This window comes from Danaus plexippus, chromosome Z, assembly GCF_018135715.1.
Source record: "Danaus plexippus chromosome Z, MEX_DaPlex, whole genome shotgun sequence".
NCBI classification, from domain to species: Eukaryota; Metazoa; Arthropoda; class Insecta; order Lepidoptera; family Nymphalidae; genus Danaus; species Danaus plexippus.
In genome coordinates, this window is record NC_083559.1 from 5165810 (window position 1) to 5193569 (window position 27760).

General features: G+C 29.3%; 1 protein-coding gene across 1 annotated transcript; it reads right to left on the reverse strand.

The window, feature by feature from the left end:
- Positions 1–27: 27 nt before the first annotated feature.
- LOC116777334 (neprilysin-2) lies at positions 28–26469 on the reverse strand. Its single transcript, XM_032670828.2, has 17 exons — positions 26311–26469; positions 16324–16374; positions 11853–11989; positions 8768–8869; positions 7803–8048; positions 6750–6961; positions 6360–6536; positions 5483–5568; positions 5021–5126; positions 4393–4577; positions 3784–3873; positions 3419–3569; positions 3044–3212; positions 2842–2960; positions 2587–2718; positions 2376–2516; positions 28–1005 (listed from the first exon to the last, which is right to left on the reverse strand). Exons 1-17 carry the CDS (start codon positions 26313–26315, stop codon positions 805–807), a joined length of 2310 nt encoding a protein of 769 aa, XP_032526719.1. The 5' UTR covers positions 26316–26469; the 3' UTR covers positions 28–804.
- Between the last annotated feature and the right edge of the window lie 1291 nt (positions 26470–27760).

Below are 27760 nucleotides of genomic sequence, written 5' to 3' on the forward strand. Positions count from 1 at the left end.
AATACAAGGTTTTGAATAAAACAATGATTACGATAAAAATCGTTTTATAATTGGTGTTTTCTTTTTACAACAATAAGATTGTATCCAAAAGTGTTACTTAACTAAAAACTTAATCTAAAATAAGATTATCACTATTTCCTTTTAAAAATAGATGTAGGCTCTACGGATTTATGACATTGAAATTGAAGTTCTAAAACACGATTTACTTCGGCTTTGACCCTTACCAGATGTGATAATATGGAGGGTGATATTACAGAGTAAAATCTCGTTCTATAAAATTACATTTACATTGTTACCATCATTTTATTAAGTTAACTAAGTATTTCCCATAGAATCCTTTAATCCGTTTTTAAAACGAAACAGCAAGAATTTTTCATTATAGCATTAGATCTATACACAAACTATATCTAATTCACGTCTAATTAACTATAAATAAATTCGAGCTCTTAGATTAATAACATTTAAATAAAAACTTGTACTTGTATAATATACAAGCTCTACTAATTGCCAAGCAAAATTTGTTTTGAGACATCATTTTAACAGTCAATATTCTCACTAATGCAGAATAATAATAAAAATTGATTGAGATATAAAATGCATCTAAAACACAGTGAGTTATATACAACATCAAAAATGACAAATATCCTACTTCCATCAATGCACTATTAGTGCCGGACCCGTATTCATTCTGAACCAACTTAGAGTTGTGATATTAAAGAAATTCAATTCAGTGCGCGGTGGTAGTTTTGTGGAGTCCGATTTCATCTATCGATGGGCAGAGAGGTCTTTCTTTATCGAGCTAATTTACCACACTTTGCACTTTTTGACTGGGTTCATCGGTGAACCGGCCGGGCACTTGAAGTCTGCCGCAAATTCTTCCATATTGGACATGGGGCCTATAACACGGAAGCGACCGGGCGCGTGGAAACCAGTAGTTATACGAAGTTTGATAGCCTCATTGCGGTAAACTGAACACCAAGTATTGGCTGCGCTCATCCAGAACAACTAGAAACAAAAAATCAATTCATACATATTTAATATAATAAAACAAAACAGAACCACATTTTTTATAAACATTGAATGGAAATAAATTTTAATTACATCATTTATAAAATTTTAATTTTGTTAAAAAAAAAAGAAAATATAATTTAATATTAAAATTAAAAAAGGTTTGCATTATTTGATACTGACACATAATTAAAAAATTTTAAGAATCTTGTCTTTTAGTCTCGTAGTTAATCCCACTTACAAACATCTATACAACTCGTCTATTGTCTACAATTCACTTACAGTTAACAGAAATAATTCGATAAAATAAATGCACCGAATAATGATATCCGAAGTTTTAAGCAAAAGACGGTAATATTGAGAATGGGCGTTATACTCTTTCAGATGCAAGACCTGCCTCTTGTCAATTGTAAGTACAGTAATGTCACGATGACGGTAAGGTTTCCGAGGTGTAAATAATATATTTTTTTTATAATAATTACTAGCCTTGCCCTGCCACGCTTCGCTGTGAACATCAAAAAACTATGTTTTATTGAAGTTTAGTTTTTCAATACTCGTGGGTATACAATATTTTTTTGTTTTCTCATTGTTTGTGTAGATATAGAGGCTAAGTGGGTTCCAACAGATATTATAGCTATAAATTTAATCAGATACATTGGTAATCAAATGAATATTTAATTGAGTTTTAAACAAAGAATTTTATATAATAAAGTTAAGGTTAAGAATCATTAATATTTTCATTTTGTATGAATGTATTTTGTATGTATTCTTTATCTTTTATTAAAAGATTATTTTTAGTTGTATTCTTTGTCAAGGAAAAGGGGATTATTGATAGTAATTTATTAAATCTTTGGTAGTCGTAAAACTTTGGTATAACTAAATCTTATTTGCCACACATCCATAGCTCAATTCACACCCTCACGGGTTATTTTAATATATATATAATAACTTTGTAATCTTAAAATCTCTAACATATTTATATCGTGTCAATAAAAAAAGAATAATGTAAGGTTATAAAGTCAGCATCTAAATTTACTATAGAGAGGATATAGAAACCATCGGTGTTATTGTGAAGGAGTCACAGGAGAAGAGACATACGAAGAAATAACTAACAAAACTTAGTGTGGAAACAATAAAAAAATACGCTATCCTACCCTAGACCTTTGTTTATGGAAGACAATTATATATTACACGTTTTATAATATATAATTTGACTGTAGACTGTGAAAACCAAAAGGTTTTAGAACAGTCGAGTCGCAAAGATAATAATAATCGCTTCTATAATTCATAATACCTATATAATTATTATTGATCTTATCTAAGTGTTTGTGTATATATTTTTTTAATAATGTAAGTAGCAGTCATACCTGGCGCGCACTATACTTTTCTAGACCTGGTAAACGCGCTTCTTCTCCGTGTCTTTGTGTCCAAGCTTGGTACGCATAATAGGCTTCTTTAATGCCCCCGTTATCAGCAATGTTTTCTCCTTGTGTGTTCACTCCGTTCAGCTGGTGATATTTTGACAATTTATAACACATTCTTTTGAAACATGAGGATTAGAAGAATTCGTGTCCTTACCTTCATATTCACTTCCTTTACAGTATAGTTGAAATACTGGTCTATAATACATTTTGCTTTTTCCAAATATTTTTGTTTGGTAGTTTCTTGCCACCAGTCTACCAAGTTGCCATTTTTGTCAAATTGACGGCCCTGAAAAAGTTTTCAGTATGTAACTAGAAAAAGTATATGTTATCCTATCTTTGATACGACTTTTCCATAAATATTTGGTATGCTGTTATGATTGTTGACAGTAAGTTAACAAAATGGTAATACCTGGTCATCAAATCCATGGGTTATTTCGTGTCCAATAACGAATCCAATAGCACCGTAATTCATATAAGCGGGACGGTTTGCAGAAAAGAACGCCCCTTGGAGAATACCGGCCGGGAACTCTGTTTATTACAAAAATACAATGATATGGGGAATATGCAAGGGGAGATAATCTTTATTGTGTACTTTTCAAAAACAAACTTACGAATACTGTTTTCTATAGAAGAATAGAAAGCATTAACGATGGCGGGTCGGCCGTGCGTCACCCAGTCGGTCTTGTTGACAGGCTCCCGAAGTTTACCAAACAAATATTCAGTTCCGAAGAGCGTGAGATTCAGAACCGACTCCATCAGCTTGTCGGACGACATCTCCAGCTGTGAATGAAATTATTATAAAATACTTGTCTTTTCGATTCTAAGAAATATCAATAAATTATTAAAAATTTTATTATCTTTCATTATCTACAAATATTTTAAGAATATTTTCTTGATTTAGATAGTTAATTTTAGACGCCTTATTTAAACTAGGCGTTCTTTATTTGGTAATAATTATTTGAAATATATAAGTTTAAATGACATACCCCAGAGTAGAATTCGGTGAGTTTATCGTTGTCAAGCATCTCACTGGGATAGGCGATGTGTGAAGCCATAGCGTCTGCTTTCTCTAAAGCTTCACGACGAGTCTTTTCATCCATCCAATCAACAGTCTCCAAAGTCTTTCGGAATTGTTGTCTGTATTACAAATTAAAAAATGTAAAATGTGTTGCATCTAAATGATTATATTTTTAATTGTTATAAAAAAATTCAGGACAAATGAGCTGGCCAGCATATAATACAGGTATGCAAGTGCAATCTTTGCCCTTTACAGAACCTTATGATAGTTTAGATTTTAGAATACGCATTATATTTATAGTTTTTAATATTTTCAGCAATGTAATATTCTCACCTGATGTCATTCACCATTTCTAAAGCGTTGGACTTGGAGTTTTCGTTGAAATATTTTCTTATGTACAAAGCTCCTACAGCGATGGACATACTGTAAATGAAATTAATAATCAATCTATGCGTTATATGTTATACATAATGGGTTGCTGTTTAAAATATTGCGATTATCTAACATATTATGCATCAATGAGTTAATAAAACATCATCTAACAATGAAATTAAAATCTAAATCCAATTTTAAAAATAAAACTTTAAATTAATTGCAATACATCCAATAACAGTATTTAGAGCCTCTATAATAGATTTGGATAGTTGTTACAATGTAATATAAACCATAAATATATATGTACCATATTTCAAAATATGTTTGTAAGGTGAAGTTCTTCCTTTATCAATGTACATTTATCATATTCGCCTTACCCCTTGTGTTACAAATGTCTATATTATGAGTATTTTTTGTGAATAAAGAAAAAACCGGCCCAAGTATTTCATCACATGTATTACGCATCTACATTCGACGTTAGATCTAAGAACCTAGAGCACCGTAATCTTTGTACCTTCTATGTATATTTTGTATTGTTTTAATTTTTAAAAGACACATATCTGCTACCTAACACTGGTCGTATCAGCACACTCCTTCCAACGGCTCTCTCTCTCAGTCTTCCCGGACAGCGCAGTGACGTAAGCTAGCTGCCTTCGACGCAGATCCTCCGTCAAGTAGGAGACCGATGCCCCGGCTACTCGCCACATCACGTAGTTCGCTTGCACACGCTTCGGAGTCTTCTCTAATAAGTCCTGTGAAACGTTAATGAATTATTTCACTTAAATTCATTTCAAAACATAACAATGCTTGCAATAGTTTTAAGTATTCAAGATTGTCTCCTTTAATAAAGATTTGTTTATATTAAAGATATATAACATAGTTTATTTCAACAACTGCCATATTAACCACGGTAAACAATAATCATATAACAAGCTGTGTTATATTTCACACGCTTCATTTGTTTATTAAAAATTATAAACGTATGATAAAGACCATAATATTTATATTTCACGGCGTTGTATGTATAGTCTAGGTAATATTACTTATTACAGTAACGCATTTAGTTACAAACGTATTTATAGTCCTATAATATATTAGGTATTGATCTAGATTATTTTTGGTAGGTAAATTAAATATCAACACACTTCCAGAAAATAGTATGGGTACATAATATTAAAGTTAATATAATAAGTACCTCAAGATCAGTTATATATTTAGGTACGTTCACGATGGTTACTTCATCTAAGCCCACTTGTACGTGTGGAGACAGGAGTCGGTTGATGTATGCCAGCCATGGGATCCTTGAAAAAACAGATTTTTACTTCATAACTTACTTCGTAGTACAGTAATTTGTCCATTTCCTTTATACGATCTAAGCATCTATTTTATGCTTGACTGCAACAGGAATAGTAATATATTTATGTTAATAGTCGTTCGTGGTATGATCACTCTGGGAAACATAGCCATACAAATATGTATAAAGAAATATTATTTATCGTTTGTGAATATTTTCGTAACTGTTTTAAATACTTTATTTTATAACGTTGATTGAATGAGTCAATACGTTTTTGAAATTCCCACTGATATCAATATTGAGACCACCATATCCGTAATCAATAATATAAATTTAATTCTGACTCCTTTTTATTGAGTGTACCTCGGAAACTTTTGCTGCAGCTCAGCAATAGTCATCGGATTGTAAAGACTGGTGGCGTTACGTCTCTTTTCCAATGGCAAGGATATCTGAAATAATTGATCAAGTAATAAAAATCCGTACACGTTCTTTAATGAAAATTTTTATATCGCTTTGTTTGACGGGCATTTGATGGGCTTCAAATTTAGATGTACTTATTACACATGTTATCTATTAAATTTAATTTGTGCGACATATAAATTGTTAATATTATTTAATGTTTTAAATTTAATTTTCTCCTAACGTTATAAATTATTTAAGAAAACCGGAACAAATATAAATTGACACACAACTAACACGGTTTGTAAATTTAATTATAGCTACTAACTTTTAAATAAATAAATTATGTATTATTTTTTTTTCTTAGTATTAAGATTCTTATTTTGAATTTCTACATCATAAGCAACTTAAAATTGCGGTTATTAAATTCTAATAAAATGGAGATTCTTAATTAAATTCAAATGCACATTGATTTGTTAAGGTTCAGAAACGATTAAACTAATCCTGGTTTTCATAAATAAGAACGGACGGTGTTCAGCATGTCTTTTATCTCGTAACAGTTATACTAAAAAAATGATACTTTTTTTCGCAATGCCAGAGACCGTAATAGTTTTACAACTAAGAGGTGTCATAAATTTATTTTTTGTGGGCCTATTAATACTGTAACTGTTACTGGGGCCCCTTTAGGTGTAGTCCAACTACTACATTTTTAGAAATACACTCCCGTTCAACTCCTCCCGCATGCGTAATACTTATCAGGCAGAAATAAATAGCCTACAGACATAAATACATATTGATGATAATGTGATATTGATAGTAATGATAGTAATTATTCGCATACATTAGCAAGTTTCATTTCAAACTGGAGAGATTCTTTAAGTTCAACTTCGGCCTTGGCTCGTTCAGCTCCTAATAGAGTGGCGATATCAACCATATATTCATAGTAGGCCTGCACTAGCTTATCGCTAAAACCGCGATTTAAGTATTCCCGGCTTAAGCCCAATGATGCTTGATCCAGCTGTAAGAAAATATTGAGTTCATAAAGTTAAACCGATTACATATTGAAGTTTAATGATTATATAACAAATAACAATGTTATTACAAAATTACATTGTTAAGTTACGAAAAAAATAAGTAAAATAATTCATAAGAGTTATTTTTAAAATAAGATTAGAATATAATATTTCTCAATATTTAAGGTAAGCATTGAAGTTGCATAGAAACCACTTGCATCAATGATTCGCTTGGTTGAGTTCTTCACATCAACGCTGATAGAGAAATCGAGAAAGTAGTCCACAGAGTAACCAGCTTCCCTGAAGCGGTATACGGATTCCTCCCAGGAGAATGAGCGCTCATTCCAGGTGTCACCTTGTAGAACTGGCCATCCTCCGAGTCGAAGAAGCATTTCGAGTAAAGGCTGGACTCCTCTGGCCTCAATAGCAGCTATGGATACATACAAAATTGAAAATGTTAATGTGAACATTATTACGATCAAATGCTTTAATTATAATCTTATTTATTTCTCACAGTGAAATTCATCAGCGTTAATCTAGCAGTGAATATTTAAACAATTATATACTAACAAGATCTTAGTATGAAATATAACTACTCTTTTCGATCTGCGATGCAGTCATGTCGAAAATAATTTGATACTTAACAAAAATATTTACAATTTTATATTTAGCATATTCTATTTTTGTAAAACCAACAATGTAAATGAGTTTTTTCATTCATCGTTAACGATTGATTAATTTTTTTATGTGGCGAATGTAACAAGTGGCTCTAGTAACATTGCTAACTTACATCACAAGTTGTGTAAACAACGGAAGTCAGGTTACTGGCTTACTTTCACCAGTGCAAAATTGATATGTTTAATAAAATGTTGGATTATATATATTATTATGAGACTATCAATGTCCACAGATTTAGTTTAATGTTTTCAGAAACTTAAAACCGACGGTTATTTGAAAAATTGTAAAGTAAAAATTGTCATGTACCTTTGATGGTAATGAGGTAGAAATTGTGAACAAGTTTTATTAATGAGAACTAAAATCAATATAGTTTTTAGTCATAATGTATTGGAAGTTGAATTAACTATTTCATTACTTTCAATAAAAAATAGTGTAGTGAAACTAAATCTTAAATTGGGCAGAATTTTGGTAAAATTCTACGTTCTTCATAACGTGGAATGATAATATATTTTTATATTCCTTTCAAATTTGAATTTTTTTCTGTGATCAATTTGCATGAATAAAATTTTGGTAATATAACAAATCCTACTTACTTCTGTTCATGCAAGCCTGGTACAAAGTTTTTGCTAGAACGAATGGCCGTGGTTCATTTTCAGAGATCGGTTCATCTAGTAAGGCCCGTATTTGTTCCTGAAGCTGATCTGTGATGATGGAGAAGGTATTCACCGAAGTCTTGTCGTCAGGAATCCTCGTATTCTTTACGAATGAACCGCAGGCAAAGTCGTAGAAATCGTCGCAAGGATCCGTTTTGTCGTCCATATTGATTAGTAGCTTAGATGCTGTGTGCAAAATTGTGCATCATAATTTTGTCCCATAGGAAATATACAATATTTTTTTTACCTAACTATTGTGAATTCCCCCGCTCCAATACCCCTCAATAATTTATTATAGAAGCCAGTGATCACCTTCGTTTGGAAACGAAATGATCCATTATAACAATAAGGTTTAACAATTTTTTGTACACTTAGTTCAACTATTTAAGAATAGCTTCATATTTCGTTTTCTTGTTTATTAATCATAAGGATTATTGTGTAAAATGCGATTGGTAACCACAATTACATTTACGTCTGTTAGATGGCTACAATTGCATATAAACAAAGAACATTTAAAACACACAATAGCTGTTAGAATTGCCGTGTTTAACGAGTTTAAGACTAATATGTGATGAAGTTGACGTTTGGTTAAATAATGAGTCATTGTTTTCTTGGGAGTTAAATTTTAACAAGAGCTCTTTCGATGTATTTTTTTTTGTATTATATGTTAATAATTAATTAACAATTAAAGTCAGTATCAAGGATTAAGATAAGATTCGCACACTTATCAAAGTAACAAATTTTTTTTCAAAGTATAATTGCTGTATTTTTGGATATAAATTGCCGTGACTATTACTAAAATATATTCAAAACATTTAAATGGAGCTGATTAATTTATGCGAACAATCATGCACATGTAGAAGAAGCATATTTCGCTTTGTTTAAAGCGAGGTCAAATATCTCACCTGTATGGATGCAGCCAGGAGAAGTACATAAATTGTAGTCCTTTGAGATGACTGCGGGTGGCATGGACGGTGAAAGTCGCAATTCGCTAGTCTGTGGCATGTCTAAAAGCGGACAAGCGGGTAAGAGCGACGAAAACAGGACAAAACACGGCTATAAAGTGACGTGTACCCAATGAACCTAAATTATATCTTTAACTATTTTTTAACACTCCTACACAATTTTCTTATCCAGATAAACTAATGTATGTATATACATATATATATATTTTTAATCAAATCTGTAATTAAAATGAAACCTGTTATATGTTAACAATAAATATTATTTATTATTTCGAAATATTTGTTATGTAACCCGAGTTGTAATCAATAGCACAGCTTCAGTGTCCCCATTTAATAGTTAACCGGGAGTTTTCTGATGAGAACCTTCTTTTTATGTAACTTTTTATATTTATATGAAATATTATTTTGCAACAGATAAAAGATGAGACACACAACATATCAATAAACGTAATGTTCCAAGATCTGCAACGGCGTAACCTAAAATAAAGGAAGAGAAAGCACATGCATGGAACACAGTAAGCAATGTCTCGATAAAATCCAACTTTATGTTATGAATAAAGACGACGAAGACTATAAAGTATTATATAAATCATACTGTTACTTAATTCTCACCATTAACTACGTTAGATTTTGTATACGGGCAAATTAAGTACCACAACATAAACAAATAGTTATGAAATTCACATTGATATTGTATATGATAATAATTAATTAGCATAATTGAAGGATTATTTATTGGTAACTTGTTTACAAATATCAAATTACAGCGTTGGGTTTACCTTAGCTGAATATATTTATAAATGTGTTATAAAAATTATTAACATTTAAACTTATATGGCGTTCAGTGTAATCTAATATATAATTCTCCTTTTTAAATTAAGAGTATCTGTGTAGGTCATATGAACGTACAAAAATTTTATTCAATCGGTGTATATTATGTTCCATTAAGAGTTACCAAGTCTTGTTAAAAATATTTAGTAAAGGTTGAATTCAAAATTGGTAAAAAACTCCGTAAAAATATTATACAGACCGAGTTTGTTTTATGTGGTTAAAGAAAATAAACAATTTTTTTTAAACAACAATCAACATTTTTTTTATTGGAATTTAAAATCATAGATGGTTTACTAAGTAATAACAGTCTCGCTCGTATTGTTTTTTATTTACTTTAAAAGTTTCAGACTGATAGGTAGATTAGATTTTTATTGTCGGTATAATTACTTTTCCATAAAATATTCATATGTGATACCTATTAGATTTCACACAGAAAATATTAAAAAATACACCTAAGTAATCTAATACACGAGTTAAACGAGAGCAATATATATGTTTTTGTGAATTATTTTTGTTATTTTTTTATTAAGCTATCATAATCATTCGTAGTTATTATAAACCAAATCGTTCGTTGTTAAAAATATGCAAATTAAATCCTTTTCGCAAACAAAACGACGATCGGTTGGTATTGATATTGACCTCATTTTACATTGTGAACTTGGTAATATTTTTAAAAGTTTTCCTGATAAAACAAATGTTGACATCGTCCCCAATGACTTTTATCGTCTTGACATATTTACATACAATAAGCTGAATGATTTATATAAAGTTTATTTCGACCGGATCATATTCAACTTATGTAAGATGTTTCTGTATAATATACAGACAAAATTTTAGATTGCAACTAACAATGAATCCCCACAGCCCAAAGTAGGACGTCTGTCTGTCATTCTAATGAATATGAGCAACTTTATACGTATGTTTACTAAAATTTTAATTGAATTGAGCACATAACTTTTAATTGAACTAAGGTTCGTTAAAAGTTTTACTCGTGAAATAAGCATATTTAAAATGTATGTATGATTCTATATATCTGACATAACCAGCGCAAGTAAACATTTTGCAAAATGAACCGTAGTTTATAGAAACATATCACGAGTAAAAGTTACAAAATATGACCATGCATAACAATAGATTTACTCAACGCTGTTATTGTGAGTGAAAATGAAAATAGACCGTGTTGCAGACTATTTGTAAGCATAATTTGTCACCATGAATCGTGCCTGAAATTTGTAAATTGTACGTGATCTAATATTCGGTGGTATTAATTTAAACTGGAACATAGTTACTAAAATATTTGCGTCATGCAACAATAGTGATTCATTACCGATACAGTGGGGAAACACCTTAACAATTTCGATGATAGATTTCTTGAAGAAACGATTGTTACGGCAGTGTCGTAATTAAATACTCGTTCGTCTTGTTATTCGTGAGTTTAAGATTAAGTCTCACAAAGATTATGAAAACAATCTTTAAGTGTTTTATTTATTATTGTGTTTTGATTTTTGTCACATATATTTATTTTTTTATAAGATCACAAACGCTTGAAGTGTTATTCATAAGATATTATTTAGAAATAGATCCTATTAATACAATAAATACAAATTACTAAAATATAATTTTATTATAAGATAAAACTATTTTTGTTTTGATTATTCGGGTTATAATTTTGCTGTATGCAGCATGGACAAATATTGTTCTCTTTGTCATTGTTTGTAGGTTCACACGTATGCAGAGTTGGCAATTCGGTTAGTTGATATAAATTGTGCGAAAGTATCATTTTATACATATGTACATATACATATGTAAACAAAACCTCCTCTGAAATATATTGTCAGTTTTTCAACCACTAATTGACACAAATACATATGCATGCACTCGTGTGAATCATTGAAATTTTCTCCTTCTTTGTATTCAGTCCATGTTTTGAACAATTGAATTATACTTGGCCTAACCACATACAATTTGAGGCTTCGGAAATATAAAGAAAATATAAGTGTGAGAGTCGGTCTTCAATAGCTATTTCTTAATTTAAAAATAGAAACATTTATTTATTAAGTCGATAGTAATATTAAACTGCGTCGTTATTAGATAGCTTTTTGTTTATTTTTGCAAATAAATTTGTCCAAATAATAATGTTTTTGTTTTAATTTACAACTTAATGCCATGTAACTTATGTTATGTTAAAACTCACCATTAACATCAGTCGATGTCTTCATTAGGGCGGTGGCGAGGAATGCTGCGAGAAAAGCTACAGCTAGGACAGATATCACGCCCAGACATAGTAAAAGCCTCTTCTCGAGCCTACTTCTCTGCGCCCAAAATGATGGCCTGTTGACAAGCATAAAATCATAAAATATATTCGTGGCCCCATTTTTGAGGAGGTTTTTCATTATTTATTTGGGTAAATTGATATTGATTTTAACTATATTTACAAGTACCAATTACAACACGGATAAATTAAAACTTAAAGCAAAGCCAACCGAATCATAGATTTAAGTAGCACAATGCTTTTGTAAAAAGTGAAAAAATGGTAAACGGTTTTTGAAGGAGAATATTGCCACGAAATTTTCAATTTGTTTGGCTTACACAATTTACTTGGCCGCAATTTTCCTTGGTGTCAAACGAAGGGATCGGGGGAAAGCAGATCCCTTTTTATAACTTATTAAAAGGAAACTTATTGAGGCATCTCTGAATAAGCGGCTTAGAAAATCTAAATAATATGAAAAGGAGTCTTGCTTAGACATTGAGATGTAAAATCAAAAATGAATTGTTTTTAATATAGCCTTCATTTTATTTCACATCGTAAACTTTAAAAAATACATTATCATATCCGAAAAAAAAAATACAAACACTTCATAAATGTTGCTAAATATAACACAACACTAAAAATAATTTCTATAAAAACAATGATATAAGGCTCAATTTTTTTTAAATAATTCGGTTTACAGTAAATATCTTTAAATTTAAGGACAATTATTTGTGATCCTTAAACGAATATAATTCTCATTTCGAATTAGCTTAGTTTAGTTCTTGTATCTTGATGTTATTATGTATTAGATTACGCTAAACTAACATTTCATAATAAGAGATAGTTAACAAATTCTTAGAGCAATTCGCTTTGCTTGTTCACTTGTTATACGTTCTTTATTGTATGTGATAACTTTTATCAACGGTACGTTATAGTCACGTGCTTTTAATTAAACGATTTAATAGTGTGACAGTTTCATTTACAGATACCTTTTTAATTGTATCACGAGACACACTATATTGGGATTAAATTAGAAAACAACAAAACTGTTTTTATTGAGAAATTATATTTTTTAGAACCTCTTTTCACAGCAAGACAACGTGAAAAGGCTGATGGTGGATGACAAATTGAAATTATGAATATTTTATGTTAATAATAATATTAATATAATAAATAACTACAAATAAAAAATTTAGAGTGTCAAAATCGACACATGCCCAGCTAGACCTGGTCTTAGTTATCTTAATAGTCCTTTTATACTTTTACTTTTTCTAGAATTTAGTTAATTAAGTTGAATATTTTCTTGATTTTATGGTCTAATTATTGGCTACCATGTGTTAAATTTTTTATTTATTTGTATAAGGGAATTTTAAAAGAGACTTGAAGGGTGACAAAGATTATCAAAACCAAATCTTTTAGATAATGACACATGGAAGGTCAGAGAATATAAGGCTCAAATAGCACATAAAATTGAGATTGTAAGATTGATACAGCATTTAAAATAACTACATGTCGTTTTCCTTGATGAATAAAACAGTTGTGTCCAAAATGTTTGGAATAGGTTCGATTAATTACATTTTAAGCCTTAAAAGTTTGCATGCCTTTGCGGGAAGAATTAATTTTTTAAATAAAAACTTACATTTGTCAAAGTATGATCTTTCATTTATGATAGATTTAATAATCACAAGTTATTAGCATTTATCATCATACTTGAAAGTGAAATCTTTTGTATACCTTTCTGCTTATTTTACGTTGATATAAATGTTGGTACCTGTATTGAAAAAATATAGGTTGCACTGACTAAAGAAATGTTATGTAAGTAATAATAATTAATGCTTGAGAAACGAAATTTCCAAAGTAAAATTGCCAGCATTATGAAAATGTGAGAAAATCTATTGTCTGTTTGTTTTCGATTTAATTTTCTTTCCGGTATTGAAGTTCAAGATCTGAAAGTCATTACAAAAGATGAGCCTCATAGAGCCTCATATTTATACAACTTACTACTACTAATTCATATAAGTATATTCAGTAATAATTTTACAAAAAGTCTTTTATAAATACTCAACCTCCAAAGTAAAAAATAATTTTCCCGGATTATTCGACTGTATCTTTAATTGCTGATACAATATCGTAACATGTAAGACAATGTGTAAACTATATAAAATATTAAATAAAACATTATATTTTCTCTTCATAATTTTTTTTTGGAAATGATATAAAAATAAATTATATAAATTAAAATAACTTTTAATAAAATTAGAAAGATTTCTTGTTATTAATGGTTTTCTATTTAAACACTCCCTGTTTCTCATAATAAAGCAGTGACATATCTAGTCATTCATTGTTCAGTGCTTCTAGCCGGGTTAATCTGCGTATACAATATAGGCTAACTTCAAAATGTACTATGATAATATTAAAAACCCACCATATTAAATGAAATGATAAATGTTATTAAAATCTATAAAAAATTATGCAACGTCTCTATTATAATAGTGACAGATTTTAAATGCGGACCGGCGTGACCTAAGTTCAATGTCTTTGAGGTCAACGAACTTTTTTGACCAACTAAGTTTCCAAACAACTCTCATGCATTTAACTTTTAAATTTTATAGTGCCTATTAAACTAAACCAGTATCCAATCTATAATAATAATTTTATATATCAGTCTCTATAAAACTGATAGTCCTGTATTCAAAGATATCTTCAGTGTTAAAGGCTAACTGTAAATTCAAATAACGGTTACTTTTAAATAACATAAAAATGTTATCTAAGAATCGCTGTATTATAATAATATAATAGATAACATATAGCTAATAGAAATGATGTTAAATAAACATTAAATATTTACGTGAAGCCTTTAATAGTTTGAGGACTACGACTGGTTGTGAGTGCGCCGGCGCAGGATTTGCACTTGTTATCTGGTTCTACCGTTACTATGCACTTATGTGTTGAAGTTTAATAACCTCATATCGTATATACTACAACCTATACAATGATATCAATACGGTTACAGAATAAATGTATTGTTATTTAAAATATTTAAACTAACAGCTCATATTTTACATCTACAAATAGTTTTTACCGTGACTCTTACGTAATACTTTTGATAAATAACCGTTTCCGAATTTTTTTTAAGGTGATCCCATCTGTAATTAAAATTGAAAATATACTAACAAGAAGAACTTTTGCAAATAACGTGTTTGTATGAATTCACATTAAAATGGCATGACGTAAGAAAATAATCATCAAACTAAAATTTATCCAATTTATAAAGTATTAAAACAAGTCTCAGTTTTGTACGTAATAATAACTTGAGCTCATAACTTTAGCTACAGATGTTAAAGGAAAACAACTCCAACGTTGTATTATGACGTAATATTTGGATTTCTTATAAAATCTGTTAACATGCCACGAAGTATAAGAGACTTAGGTTTCTTGGATACTTTACAATTATTTGGTTTCTTTTTAAAGGTTTTTTTTTTAATATCAACATAATATGTATGTGTTATTGTTACGTATTTATGCAACTATAAGTTAATCAAATGTTACATGTTTTGAATTTAAAAAATACTAGATATAAGTTATTGATTTTTTTATAAACTGTACACTTTTAATTGCCACTTAAAGGAAAATTTTATATATTGATTTTAAAATTAATAACTTGAGAAAAATCACCTTTGCCGGCAGAGCGTTCAGATCAAAATATATCGTTAATGTATTTAGAAGAAATAAATATGTCGCTAAAGCATGACCGAACACATTATTCTAATCCGAGTAATATTAAATAAGAACATAAAACGACATCAAACGCTGTGTCAGATGAAAAAATGTAAATGGGTTTAAATTTTAAATTTGAAGAAGGCAGTTTTTGGGTTTTCAAATGCAATTCGTATTTTCTTAAAGGAAACTTTTAAGTTAATAATTTACTGAAGAGTATTGTTTTGGAATGATATAATAATATTTAGGTTTTCTTATTGTATAATTCAGAATATATAATATATAAGTAATGTTAATTGATACATATTTTCTATGGAACTTTACGTGGACGTGCTCTGACGTTATCAGTGTAGAACACGTAGCATCGCAAAACTTCAATCTCAGATATCGATAACGCTTGATTAAAATATTTAATGGTTACAAGTTATAGATTCATTAAACATTTTTTTGGTTCATAGTCATTTGAAGAGATCAAATAATTTATATTTAATAAATAAAAATATATGCAGTTTTATAAAATATCTGTGTTGCTTGTTCCTAATAATCTCGAAAATTGTTTGTCTAAATGGTAGTGCTGTTGTGAAGGAAAATCTTATGTTTCAATAATAAAATTTCTGTAGCAGAATCGCTATAAACATTGCAAACGCTGTATGACGTGTAAAAGGAGGCCGCATGGTATAATTGTAAAGTTACTCACTTGGAATTATTCCTCATGTTGTAGTTACTCGTGATGTACTCAGCGTCTCCACTGAAAATAAATTCATGTATTAATTTCAATAAAAAAAATCTTAAAATTAATATATGTCAATAAAAAGAACGTAAATCATGAATTACACTTTTTATGTTGATGAATAAGTTTTTATATAACATAATGAAAAAAAGACTTCATGCAGCATCTCATTTGTTTTCATTATTAAAACAAAAAGGATTCTAGTCTTATTTATATAAAAATTATAAAACTAAACTAGTTTGTATGAAATAAAAAAAAACGAGACGAGTTTTTGTGTTTCGTTTATTGGCTATAAATTGGTATCTTTCAAGAATAAAATCTCTTATTTTACATAAAAAAATTCTTCACAGTTAGCAACAAATAAATTCAAATAGCGACTTATAAGTTATTTTACTTCGATGTTTTTAACGAGCGACGAAATACGATTGATATTTCGTTTTTATTATTATATGTTTATTTAAAAAACTTTTTGAATATTCGTTATATTTGAGTTTAGTTAGTACTTTAAGTTATTTGGAGTTCGAACGAATTCTGTGAATGGAGTCTCTAGGCTTTAGGGGGCCGTGGTCTGTAAGTGTGTGTTCAATCTATTATGTCGGAAATAGAATTCATGTCTTCCACCAGCTATTCCAGCCACTATATTGACGTTCCGCGTGACCCGTCTATAGCTTCCGTATCAGCTGTCAGTTAGGTTTAAAGTTCGCTGTTAAAGTTTTCAACTTATATGTCTGCTTCTCATATTGAATTTGTACTCTAGAATTGTTTATTTAGTTTTATTTACCCATTTCTTGGGGGCACGTCACGTTTTATAAACATAACTATCGTAATAATACCAACTTTAGGTATGGGTGAACCGCTTTCAATAAGGGCGATGTTCGTTGCTTGTGAGAGATACTTATACTGCATCTTATAATATTAAAATCTGTATTACGATGAAGTGCTTTACTTTAATCATATATTCAATACTGAAAATTCACTATTAAAAATTATAAATTAGCATTCTATTCATATTTTTAACAACCGCAACTTGACGTATACGTATATTTATATTTAATTTTCTTGTGTCCAAGAACAATGAACAGCCGTTTACCGTTAAAGTAAAAGATAAACATTTTATTAATGTTTAAGCAATAAAATCATTATTCATGACCCAAATTAAGGTAGCTATGAACGCTGCTACGATTACAGAGCGGTGTTGCAAAAAATCACATACATCACATGTTTATAACTATATGTAGATGTACATTGATTATAAAAATAATATTTTATAAATATATTAAAAAGGTGATTCATATTAATTATCTTGACAGTTTCGTGATTCCAACATCTGGCTATTACGTACCGTACTGGTGACATGGCTTAATCTCATCATTTGCGATGTAATAAGTATTTCCTGCTTAACAGCCGTCGCAATATTCACGGAAATCTTGTTAAATGCAGCTATGTGTGTTAAAATATGCGCTAGGTACATACATCTGGTGTATAGAAATACGTTGTAAGAAACTAGAGATTTCATTATACGTTCTTGATGCAGTAAATGGCATTTTAACAACACGGTACGTGTTTAAGAAAGTTCATCTGGATTTATAAATGGTCCTGGTTGAGACATACCGGTTGTGCCGGCTAGAGCGAGCTACTTTCTATTGATAAATGTGTTGAATTATCCGATATTACGCCCTGTACTATCAGAAACTCACGCATTTTACCACATTCACTTACAATATAGAATATAATTCTATACGACTTTCTAACATTAACAAATAAATGGTTTTATTATACGATCTTTGATAATAATTATTAATTTATTATTAGAGGTAATCTGTTTGATGAATTGTATGATTAAGCTGATTTTATCAAATCGAGTGTGCGTGGATGACTCAGCATGAAATTAATCAATGAACTTGACAAATGAAATATAAAACCGTTAAACGGATGTCGTTTTCCCGCCGTTCAAATAGCTGTAACTTACATATGCATAGTAAATCTTACCTTCTCTATAATTGTGAGATCTTTTTTTGATTTAATAGTAGTTTCTTGAAAGTACTCTTGACCTCATCCCTTTAAACTTTTCGTATAGTTTTTGTATTATTTCTTTTGTGTACAAATATATTAATATATGGCTGATCAGCCGAATAAGTTACACTTGCGTTAACTAGTTGTTAACTAAGTTTATTTTGTTCAGAAACAAATTAAAATCGATACAATTTTAAATTATAATATGTATATTTATTTCTATTAAACATTATTTTTAAATTATATTATACATATAAATATTATATTATACATTTCTAAACTGGAACTCATTATCTTACTTATTTCTTAATAAGTGATATGTTTTAATTTTTTGGTTTCAAAGGAACCAACGTTTGTACATGTCATTAATTGTATATATAAAAATAAAAAATAATATTTTCAAAACCGGAATCAGTTATTATATTCTGTTACTATACAGTCATGTTATATAGTTCATTTGAAACGTATGTATATGTTTTTATTTAACATTTTGGTAATTATATCCAAAAACAAAATTTACATTTCTAAGTATATGCAAAGTAAAATTAGATTTTTTTTTACAAAAACTGCATAATTGCAGGCCACATACAAGCATGCAATTATATTTCATCGCATTAAAATTTACACATGTAACCGATATATTTTCTTGAAGGCTATGGTATGTAAAATACCTAACCAACTCATCGTATATGATAGTACCAACGTACACATACGAATGATAATCAGGCAACTACAAGAGCACCGACATCTTAAAACTCATTAAACACATTCTTCGATGCTTTTTGATTTAAAATTATAAATAGTTAATATCAATATAAATTATGTAGACGTTAAACGCTTTGTGATACGATTATCCATAAGATAAGCATTCAAAATATAGTTGAGCGTATTAAGAAGGAATTTTGACAAAGTAATTTCATAAAGAAGCTCTAAAGCATACTCATCTTGGCTACTGAAACTAGGTATAAAATACGAAGAAAATAGTCTTAGAAGCATTTGTTATTTATTCAAATTGTTACGACTGAAATCAATCGGAATTGCGACCTTAATAGCGCCTGACATGCTACGGAGAGTTAGCTGCTTAGTAAGATAAAGCATGTTTTGTGAGAATTTATGCCTCAGGTTATCTATTATGTTTGAAATTACCTACAGATAATGATGCCTTTCAACATAAAAACAATTCATTCTCTATAATGTTGCTAATTTGATTCTTATCTCTTAAATAAGATGACGGATTATAAAAGTGAATAATATGTTTAAAAAATCTTCTTAATCGCCCATTTTTATACTTCCACTGTAATGATGTATGTATGAATACATTTATATTAGTTTTGCTACCGACTTTTAAAAAACAATAAAAATTATAGACAAAATATCATGAATCACGTCCCAGTAAAAGAAAGCTTTTCCACCAATAGATCATGTCTAAAATCCTTTGATAGAGCATTGATGAATAACTTATTAATAGTTCCAAACAGAATTGTATATTATAAATTTATTATTAAAGCTTTTCTCAGCAATCGGGTTAGAATACGAATTTCCTATATAAATATGGATATTTGTCACCAAAACGACAACCATCTCATGCGTATACATGAGGGTTAAAAATTATATCCAAATGGAAAAATCATCCGTGAACATATTGATAACCTTTATTCGTATTAAGATTGTTGAAATACCTGAGCATAAGAAATTGATGAATACATTAAGTGCCCACTGTTATTAAAGAAAGGGTTTAAACCCCAGTTTTAAGTTTTCAAAAATAATTCAACAGGGAAATATAAAAGGGCAATGTTTTCGATATCTTTATTTTTGAGACTCATGTGTTCCTCACAGAATAAGATTTACTCGTTTTGGCAATAATAAAAAATCTAGAACTTGTACATAAACATTGATATGTTATTAGAGCGTACCTCAGTATCTCCAACTTACATACATTGAATAACCGAATTTCCAACAACTTAAATCCCCCTAACGCGAAATTCGGCACGTATTGTACAACGGCAGGAGTGATACGATATTTAGCGGGTAATAGAAAAATATGTATACAACATAAAACGTGATCGAATTTTACATAAGATAAGGTTTTTCTAACATGAAATACGTTAGAATTTTAGTAATATTATTAAGATCGTTGTAAGGCATTGTCATCGAGTTTTTAAATATCATGTTGTTCTAAGGTAAACCATGTTACGTAGGAGTTCTGCGGATCGAAAAACCCCAGAATAACCTGTTTTAGTTACACATGGAAATTGTTGACGTAGATAGAGACGAATAAAAAAAAGCCTTAATATAACAATGGCAGTAGACCATCATTGCGGTTACACTGAAGACTTGTTTGTCCACATTTATATATTTCTTATTTTTAATATTATTTCAATTGTCACAATAAATTTTTCTTTATTATTGGAAATTATTTACACATATGAACGACACTGTACAATATGTTACAAAGTTCAAATTGCTTCATATAAGTATCGTTACCAAAATAACCGAAAAGATAAAAAGCTTTTTGGCAGACATATTTAGCACAAGAGTACTATACCGATGTTTGATCATCGTAGCTGTGGATCCAGTCTCAATAAATCAATAAAATCGAACACTGATCGTTATAGTGTAATTGTGTGTGTCTGTGTTATAAATGAATGACGCAGATCTGTTACCAATTGACTGCTTATTAAAAATGCTAACAATAAATACGAAATTTTTGTTTTTTTTTTTTAGTACACACGAGCGTCAATGCTCTTGGCATATTCAAACACAACCCATTCGGAAAATTTACTATAGAAAATATAATAATTATAAAAATATAAATAATTATAATTATTATGTTCAATTAAGTAGAAACGCAATATTTATTAATACGATTATAATAAAAACTTTGCATTTCATTTTCTCTCTAACCGTGCGCAATTATGTCCAACTTGTTTGCACATTTGCGTTAAAAACTGCGACACAAAAATTCCAGTGCTATGATCAATCCTCGTGGCTTTAATAAGCATCCATTAATGAAATTAGCTCTACCATTTATTATTCATTAATTAACATTAAATGAATATATAGCTTAAAGTCAGACACAAAGAATTATTAGAAATTAAAATTACACCGAAAATTTCCGATAGAAATATTCTAAAATTTTATACATATTGTAGACAAATTAAAAGGAAAAGGTATAAGTGTACAGGACTACTCGACTTCAAACACGCTTTAAAGGTATTTGTATAATAAATTAATTTATTCACATTAGACCTCATCCTTATTTTAACAACATATGCTGTATAAATAATTATCTTTTTATGTAAAACATAATCCAACGCTCGTATTATAATCGATTAAAATGCTTTTAAGTATCAAGTGAAGCTTAGAATTTTGTAAGATGTTCTTAAAGTTGGGTTTAAGTTTAGGTGAACGCGGAAAAAACCTACTATTCTATACAAATATCAAAAAAATCTAAATGGCATCTGTCCTTGTATCTTTTCGAGTTATATGAGAGAATTCTGTTATACATTTTTCTAAGTAATATTTATATAATAATAACCTCGATCAAATCGATTAAGCGAGTTTTATATAATAAAATAATTAAGGTGTTCGAAATACGAAGAAAGACTATTTACTCGTAGCTTAACTTTATTTTTTATGTGCTTCTAAAAAGCTTCACTTAAAATAAAACAAAGTGCGATATGAAAACTTTAAACGATAACATAACGCGAAAGTAATTCTATGAATATTTATACACGTAAAAAATAACAGTGGTTTGTTTTGAGTAGGTATGTATTCAAAAATAAAGCTGCGATTTTCTGTATGTAGTCCAATTCCATTGTAAGTAATTTAAACAAATGATATCTTTAATTATATCGCTCACCGCAGTGTCAAATTGATAAAAATGAGCGTAATGCACTGATGGTGTACCGATGTTTTTACTACCGCTCTCATTTTACGATAATGGAATGGATCGTTCTCTGAAAATATAGACATTTTTATGATCAAATAATGTTATAAGACAGCAGATGACGCAGTCGACGCAACGTACTCGAAATAAATAGATTTTAAAGTTGTGCGTTGATAAGTGAATAGAAACCTTTACAGTAAAAGTTCTGTTATAAATAGTTCTGTGAACGCCAAAATCTCAAGAGGTTTGGTAGGATTTTGTTCGGAATACTATTGGGAAACAACGACGAGATATATTATGACGATTAAGTAAATTTTAACAGAAATCATCAGACACATATACATTAAAACCCGCGCGTGAGGATTTTTGTCAACTAGTTTTATAGTGTTTTTTATTTATACTTGCGTTGACTTCGACAGTCTTATTTAAACATTTGTCAAAAGTCTATTATATGCGTGGGATGAACGAGTATTTTTATTATTTTGGATGGAAGTAAAAGTTTTATTATCATGATAGAAAATGTAGCCAACAACATCAAATACTTTTGAAAACAATTTAAAAGTCGAAATAAATCAGGTGACATCTGCAATTATTGTATTTAGAAAAAGTTTATCAACGAATCGTATATGTTAGAATTGTATGTAATTACGAAAGTATTGATATACATAAAATAAAATTGGATTACAAATAAAACAAGGTAACCTTGAAGGACAGAAGAAAAATAAAACGATCTAAATTTCAATTGTACACTCATTTTGCTTGTTTCCTCAAATACGAGGCCTCTATGTATCCCCGGAGATAAGAATATGGAACATAATTTTTTTTCATTTCTTAGAAATTCTTAATGCAAGAAATGTAAAAAAAAATACTTTATAACATCCTTTTGCAGGTTTCCTATCTACATATAATTTGGTCGAGAATTATTTAACTTGTGGTATAACCGCTGATTACTCAGTTTTTATTGATCCTATAAGGATATTCCACTTATTGATTGATGTTAAGCACCAACAGTTAAAAGAAGTGGGTTTCATAATATTTCTCGAATGAATTTCATAATATTTTTTGTCTTTGTTTGTTTTAAACTAACTAACGCTTTCTAAGAGATTTTTTAATGAAAATGTATTATGAAGTTTAACTACTATATAAACTGTGACGATGATTGAATTAAACAATTTAAAATATATTATGTAATTATTGTAAATAACTTATAAAGAGTATTACTCCAACATGGTGTTTTTTTAAGCAATGGCGTTTTATGCGTAACAATGTTTAACGAGTTCGTATTGATGCAAGTTCTCTTCGTGATAATTAATTTGAATAAAACGTATCATATTAAACATTACATGCGAATAATACGTATAAAGTTACTTTGCGATAAAAATTGTTAGATCACTTAGTTCCTTGGGATGGAATCGTGACCAGCATGTTAGGGACCGACGGATAAATAAACTTCGTTGGTCGTATGTCCTGAATAATGAATATATAAACAATAAAAAATTCGGCCGAAAGGGTCGATATATTAAAAAAATGACTTTGCAATTTTTACATTTAAAACTTCTTGTGACTGATGAGAGTTATTTTTTTTTGTTACAATCAAAATATAATTTATTCAAAGTGACATAGCATTTGAATCGTCATGACATTGTGGCATCGAAGGAAGTTAGCCCCAGCTTGGAATGCAGTTTAGTTGAGAAGAGCTGCCGATAAAAAGTAACAGGGGTATCCATAGATACATACTTAGTAATTGAAGATTCATTATCTCAAAGAATATTATAAATTCAAGAAAAATTGGTGTAGGTAATTTTTTCATGCAAGTTCTTGGATACATTTAGAAGTTAAAGTTTTCGACACTACCAGAACTGTAACGGAGAGCTCTATAAAAAATTTATCTTACTTAAAAAATACTATTATTATATTATATAGGATGAGGGTTAATTATGTTTTTCTTTTCGGTAGATAGAAGGAACTAAATAATTATGATTAAAATAAACTTAACGTCAGAGCAGTCATGAACCACCGAAGATAAACGTTGAAATTTTATAAGATTTGGTAAAATTACCAATGCAACTGATTAAGTGATTTTTTGATACATTGTATTCTTGATAATTGAAAATTGAAAATATATATAACAATTTCTTGTTTTATTTAAATATTTAAAGTGTCGTTAAGTGAATGTTGGACATCTGCAATTTGAATAAATGTACTCAATTCAGTTCAAATGTTTCGTTAGAAGAATACTTATATCAATGGAACAAAAACAACTTGTGATTTGTATGAAATATTAAAGACTTTTGAAGCCATCACGCCACTATAATAACCACAGCTAAGTGTTTCAAATGTCAGAAGTCGAGATGTACTGAATCATCTTCAATATTTCCATATGTTATGTTAGTCTATCTTTAGTACTGCAACACAAACAAAAAACTCTTTCGCCTAACATAATTATATCATTTATTAGCAGCTTCATTTACTGATAAATGTAATATTTAAACCATCAATTCCTGGGTACATTTAATTTAAATGCATAACAAACGCCGACATACATTTACTTATATAAAATTGAAAAGCAAATAAATTAGTATTGCTCTTTGGTTGATTATTAATATATTTAATGTTATTACAATAATCTTCAACGGTAGAAGATTGTTACAATTTTATTATTAGCATAGCTTGTTCGTTATTTGTACAAAAGGTAATTTCTATCGGTTTTTCAATTACGTATCTAGATGTTATATTCAATGTGATGTAGCAATCAAAGGTAAATACCTTTGATTTCCGAGATTCACATATTGTATCCTGCAGTGAATATAGTTCGTATTTTCATTTATTGTTCTCAATTATAGAACCTTCAGTATTTTATAAAAGAAATATACCCAATCAAATCTTATTAGGAGCTTCCTCCGTCGTAAATAATTTGTTTACATAAATAAATGATGAATATTTTACATCTAAGAAATATTCTTTTTAAAGATAATTGATAAGATTGTATTTATTTTTATAATTGAAATCAATCTTTTCGAGTAAGAGTTTTGTTTTTGAATAAAATTTAAAAGATAATTATTATTTGATAAAATGTCTAGTTCTTTCTAGAATAATTTTATTTCTAATATCACGTCCGTATGTTATTTTCTATGAATTTCTTGAGTTTTGTTTTATCAACAGAAATAAAATATTTACTGGCTAAACAATATTGAAGAATTTGCACTAAGAACAATTTTAAATCTAATTTGCTTTTATTGAAAATTAAGTTAACCTTGAAGTATTTGTTACACAAGTTATAATTTACTTATGAATTTGTAAATCGGTTTTGCATATGAGTTGAATAGCATATTCAATTAAAGATATTTTTATTATAATCATGGAAGATTTACGTGCGTATTGCATAAATTAAGTCCTAAAAAGCCCTTATTTATAAAAAAATACCAAGATTGTCTCAAACAAACAGAAATTATATTTATAATGAATCCAGAAATCTTTTCAATGGGTCTTAAAATAAGTTAAAATTAAAATTTTATGTATAATATGAAGGAACCTTTTACGCTTTTGAACTTACTTAAAAAAGGTTCTGCTAATCGTTAATGTTAGCGAAGCGGAAAAAAATCTTGAACGTTAGAAGTAGCTAAACATTATATTAGAAACTTATATTTGAAATGTTGTTTGTATGTTTAACATATATTGTATTCAAAAGTAATAACAATAACGGAAATTGACATAATTGAATAATGAATAACATATTATACTGAAATAAATACAATATATTGTGTTATCATTAAAGAATATCTTTCGCATTGTATTCTGTATTTGTTATTAAAAAACTCGTTACAAGGGTCAAAGTTTCAAAGAGACTTGTTGCATCACGAAATAAAAGTTTGCTTTCACATACTACAAGTACACAAAGTACGAATCACAGATTACACAGTCCAAAGCCTTATACGATACATAAATATTTAGAACTACCAAACTTCTGAAAACATATATGCGTTACATACATAAATATAAATAAATTAAGTAATTAAAAAATCAATCGCGTGGCGGGGAAATAAACGTCTTACCTCATGGAGACGGGACTCGTTCTTCCGGATAAAGCAACGGAGGCTGTAGGGCTGTGCCTAATTTGTGCTCGTGTTTTCTCGGCACCTCACCTTGCGTCGCGTGACTTGTGACTGCCGTTCGTCAGCCGCGGTGCGACTGACTGTGTACTGAGCCCGGCGCTCGCCTCGCATTCACTTTTATACATTCCCCCTTCTCACTGTTTTTCTTGTATAACAACCCTATATATTTTACGACTCAAAAACGGAATATTTTCTATTACGATTTACTCTTGGTTAAAATGTTTGTATCCATATGATATCGCACCGGCGCGGCGTGGATTTTATTAATAGGACTTGTAATACTTATTGGGAAATCTGATTTGCTGTCCCGTAATGGAATATGTTAAAGATTGTTTTTATGGAGTCAATTGAGAAATATTTTAATATCTCGAAGTAATAAATGTCTAAAAATAATAAATTAAAATAATAGACAGTTTGTACATGTTCGGTTATAGTTCATTTTTGTATGTGGTATCCTTGCCGTTGAAAGTAAATTGTTTTTTAAGATATATAGATTGTATATAACGTTCAGGATTATGGTATCATTGATTTCACAGATACAAACTTGGAAGGGGATGCTAGAGTGACTTTACATTCTGAACCGCGTATCTGTCAAATGTTTTCGAGAAAAGGTAATTTATATCTACAGATCAATTCCAATTTTAGAGTAATTCCTCTATTGTAGTTGTTTTAGAGTTATTTATCCTTATATATGGTACGTCTGTCTGTAAATTTGTTTTTAAAATGTTTTTAATTTACCAACAAGTATAGTTGTATAAAAAATGTTTTGTGTTACGCTTATACGGCCTTGTTTTAATCCGAATATGTTGTTTGTTCTTAGTCACAGGTGACATCGATATGAAACGAGGAATAGGTTACGTTTAAAGAATATTACTTGTGTCACCTCATTTTAACAAGTGTTCAAATAAACAACATTACAATACAAGCCATCTCAATAATTTTGTGATGTGAAAATATAATTAATTATAAATGAGGTTAACGCATTTATTACGCGTGATCAAATTAAAATAATCAGACATTAGATTTGTTTCTAATTGTAGAACTTGTAACAAAATATGTCTACTTATTTAACTTATATATTCAAGTCTCGACTGCAAACCTAGCACACACGGAAATTATCTACTGGCCTCATTCCAGGACTGTCAGGCTTTGTGTCGTCTTAAAAAATAACAAAAGATATAATTTAGTACAGGATTTTTTCTTTATATAAATAAAAATGTAACGATACTTACTTAAAAATATGTATTCACAGTTCTGGTTTAAGAAATATTGTTAATTTAGATACATGTCTAATGTGCTTAATTTATGTTGGGAAATTAAAGAAACTGTATAAGTAAATTTTTTATTATTTCTTTTCACCTTGTCGCTCGAAGTATGTTTGGTGTCGCAA

What these genes read in the sequence shown, in the direction of transcription:
- LOC116777334 (XM_032670828.2), bottom strand. An exon ending in GACATCGACTGATGTTAATG is followed by an intron (nt 8,870 to 11,852) that starts GTGAGTTTTAAC and finishes GTCCGCTTTTAG; the next exon opens with ACATGCCACAGACTAGCGAA. An exon ending in CCAGGCTTGCATGAACAGAA is followed by an intron (nt 6,962 to 7,802) that starts GTAAGTAGGATT and finishes ATGTATCCATAG; the next exon opens with CTGCTATTGAGGCCAGAGGA.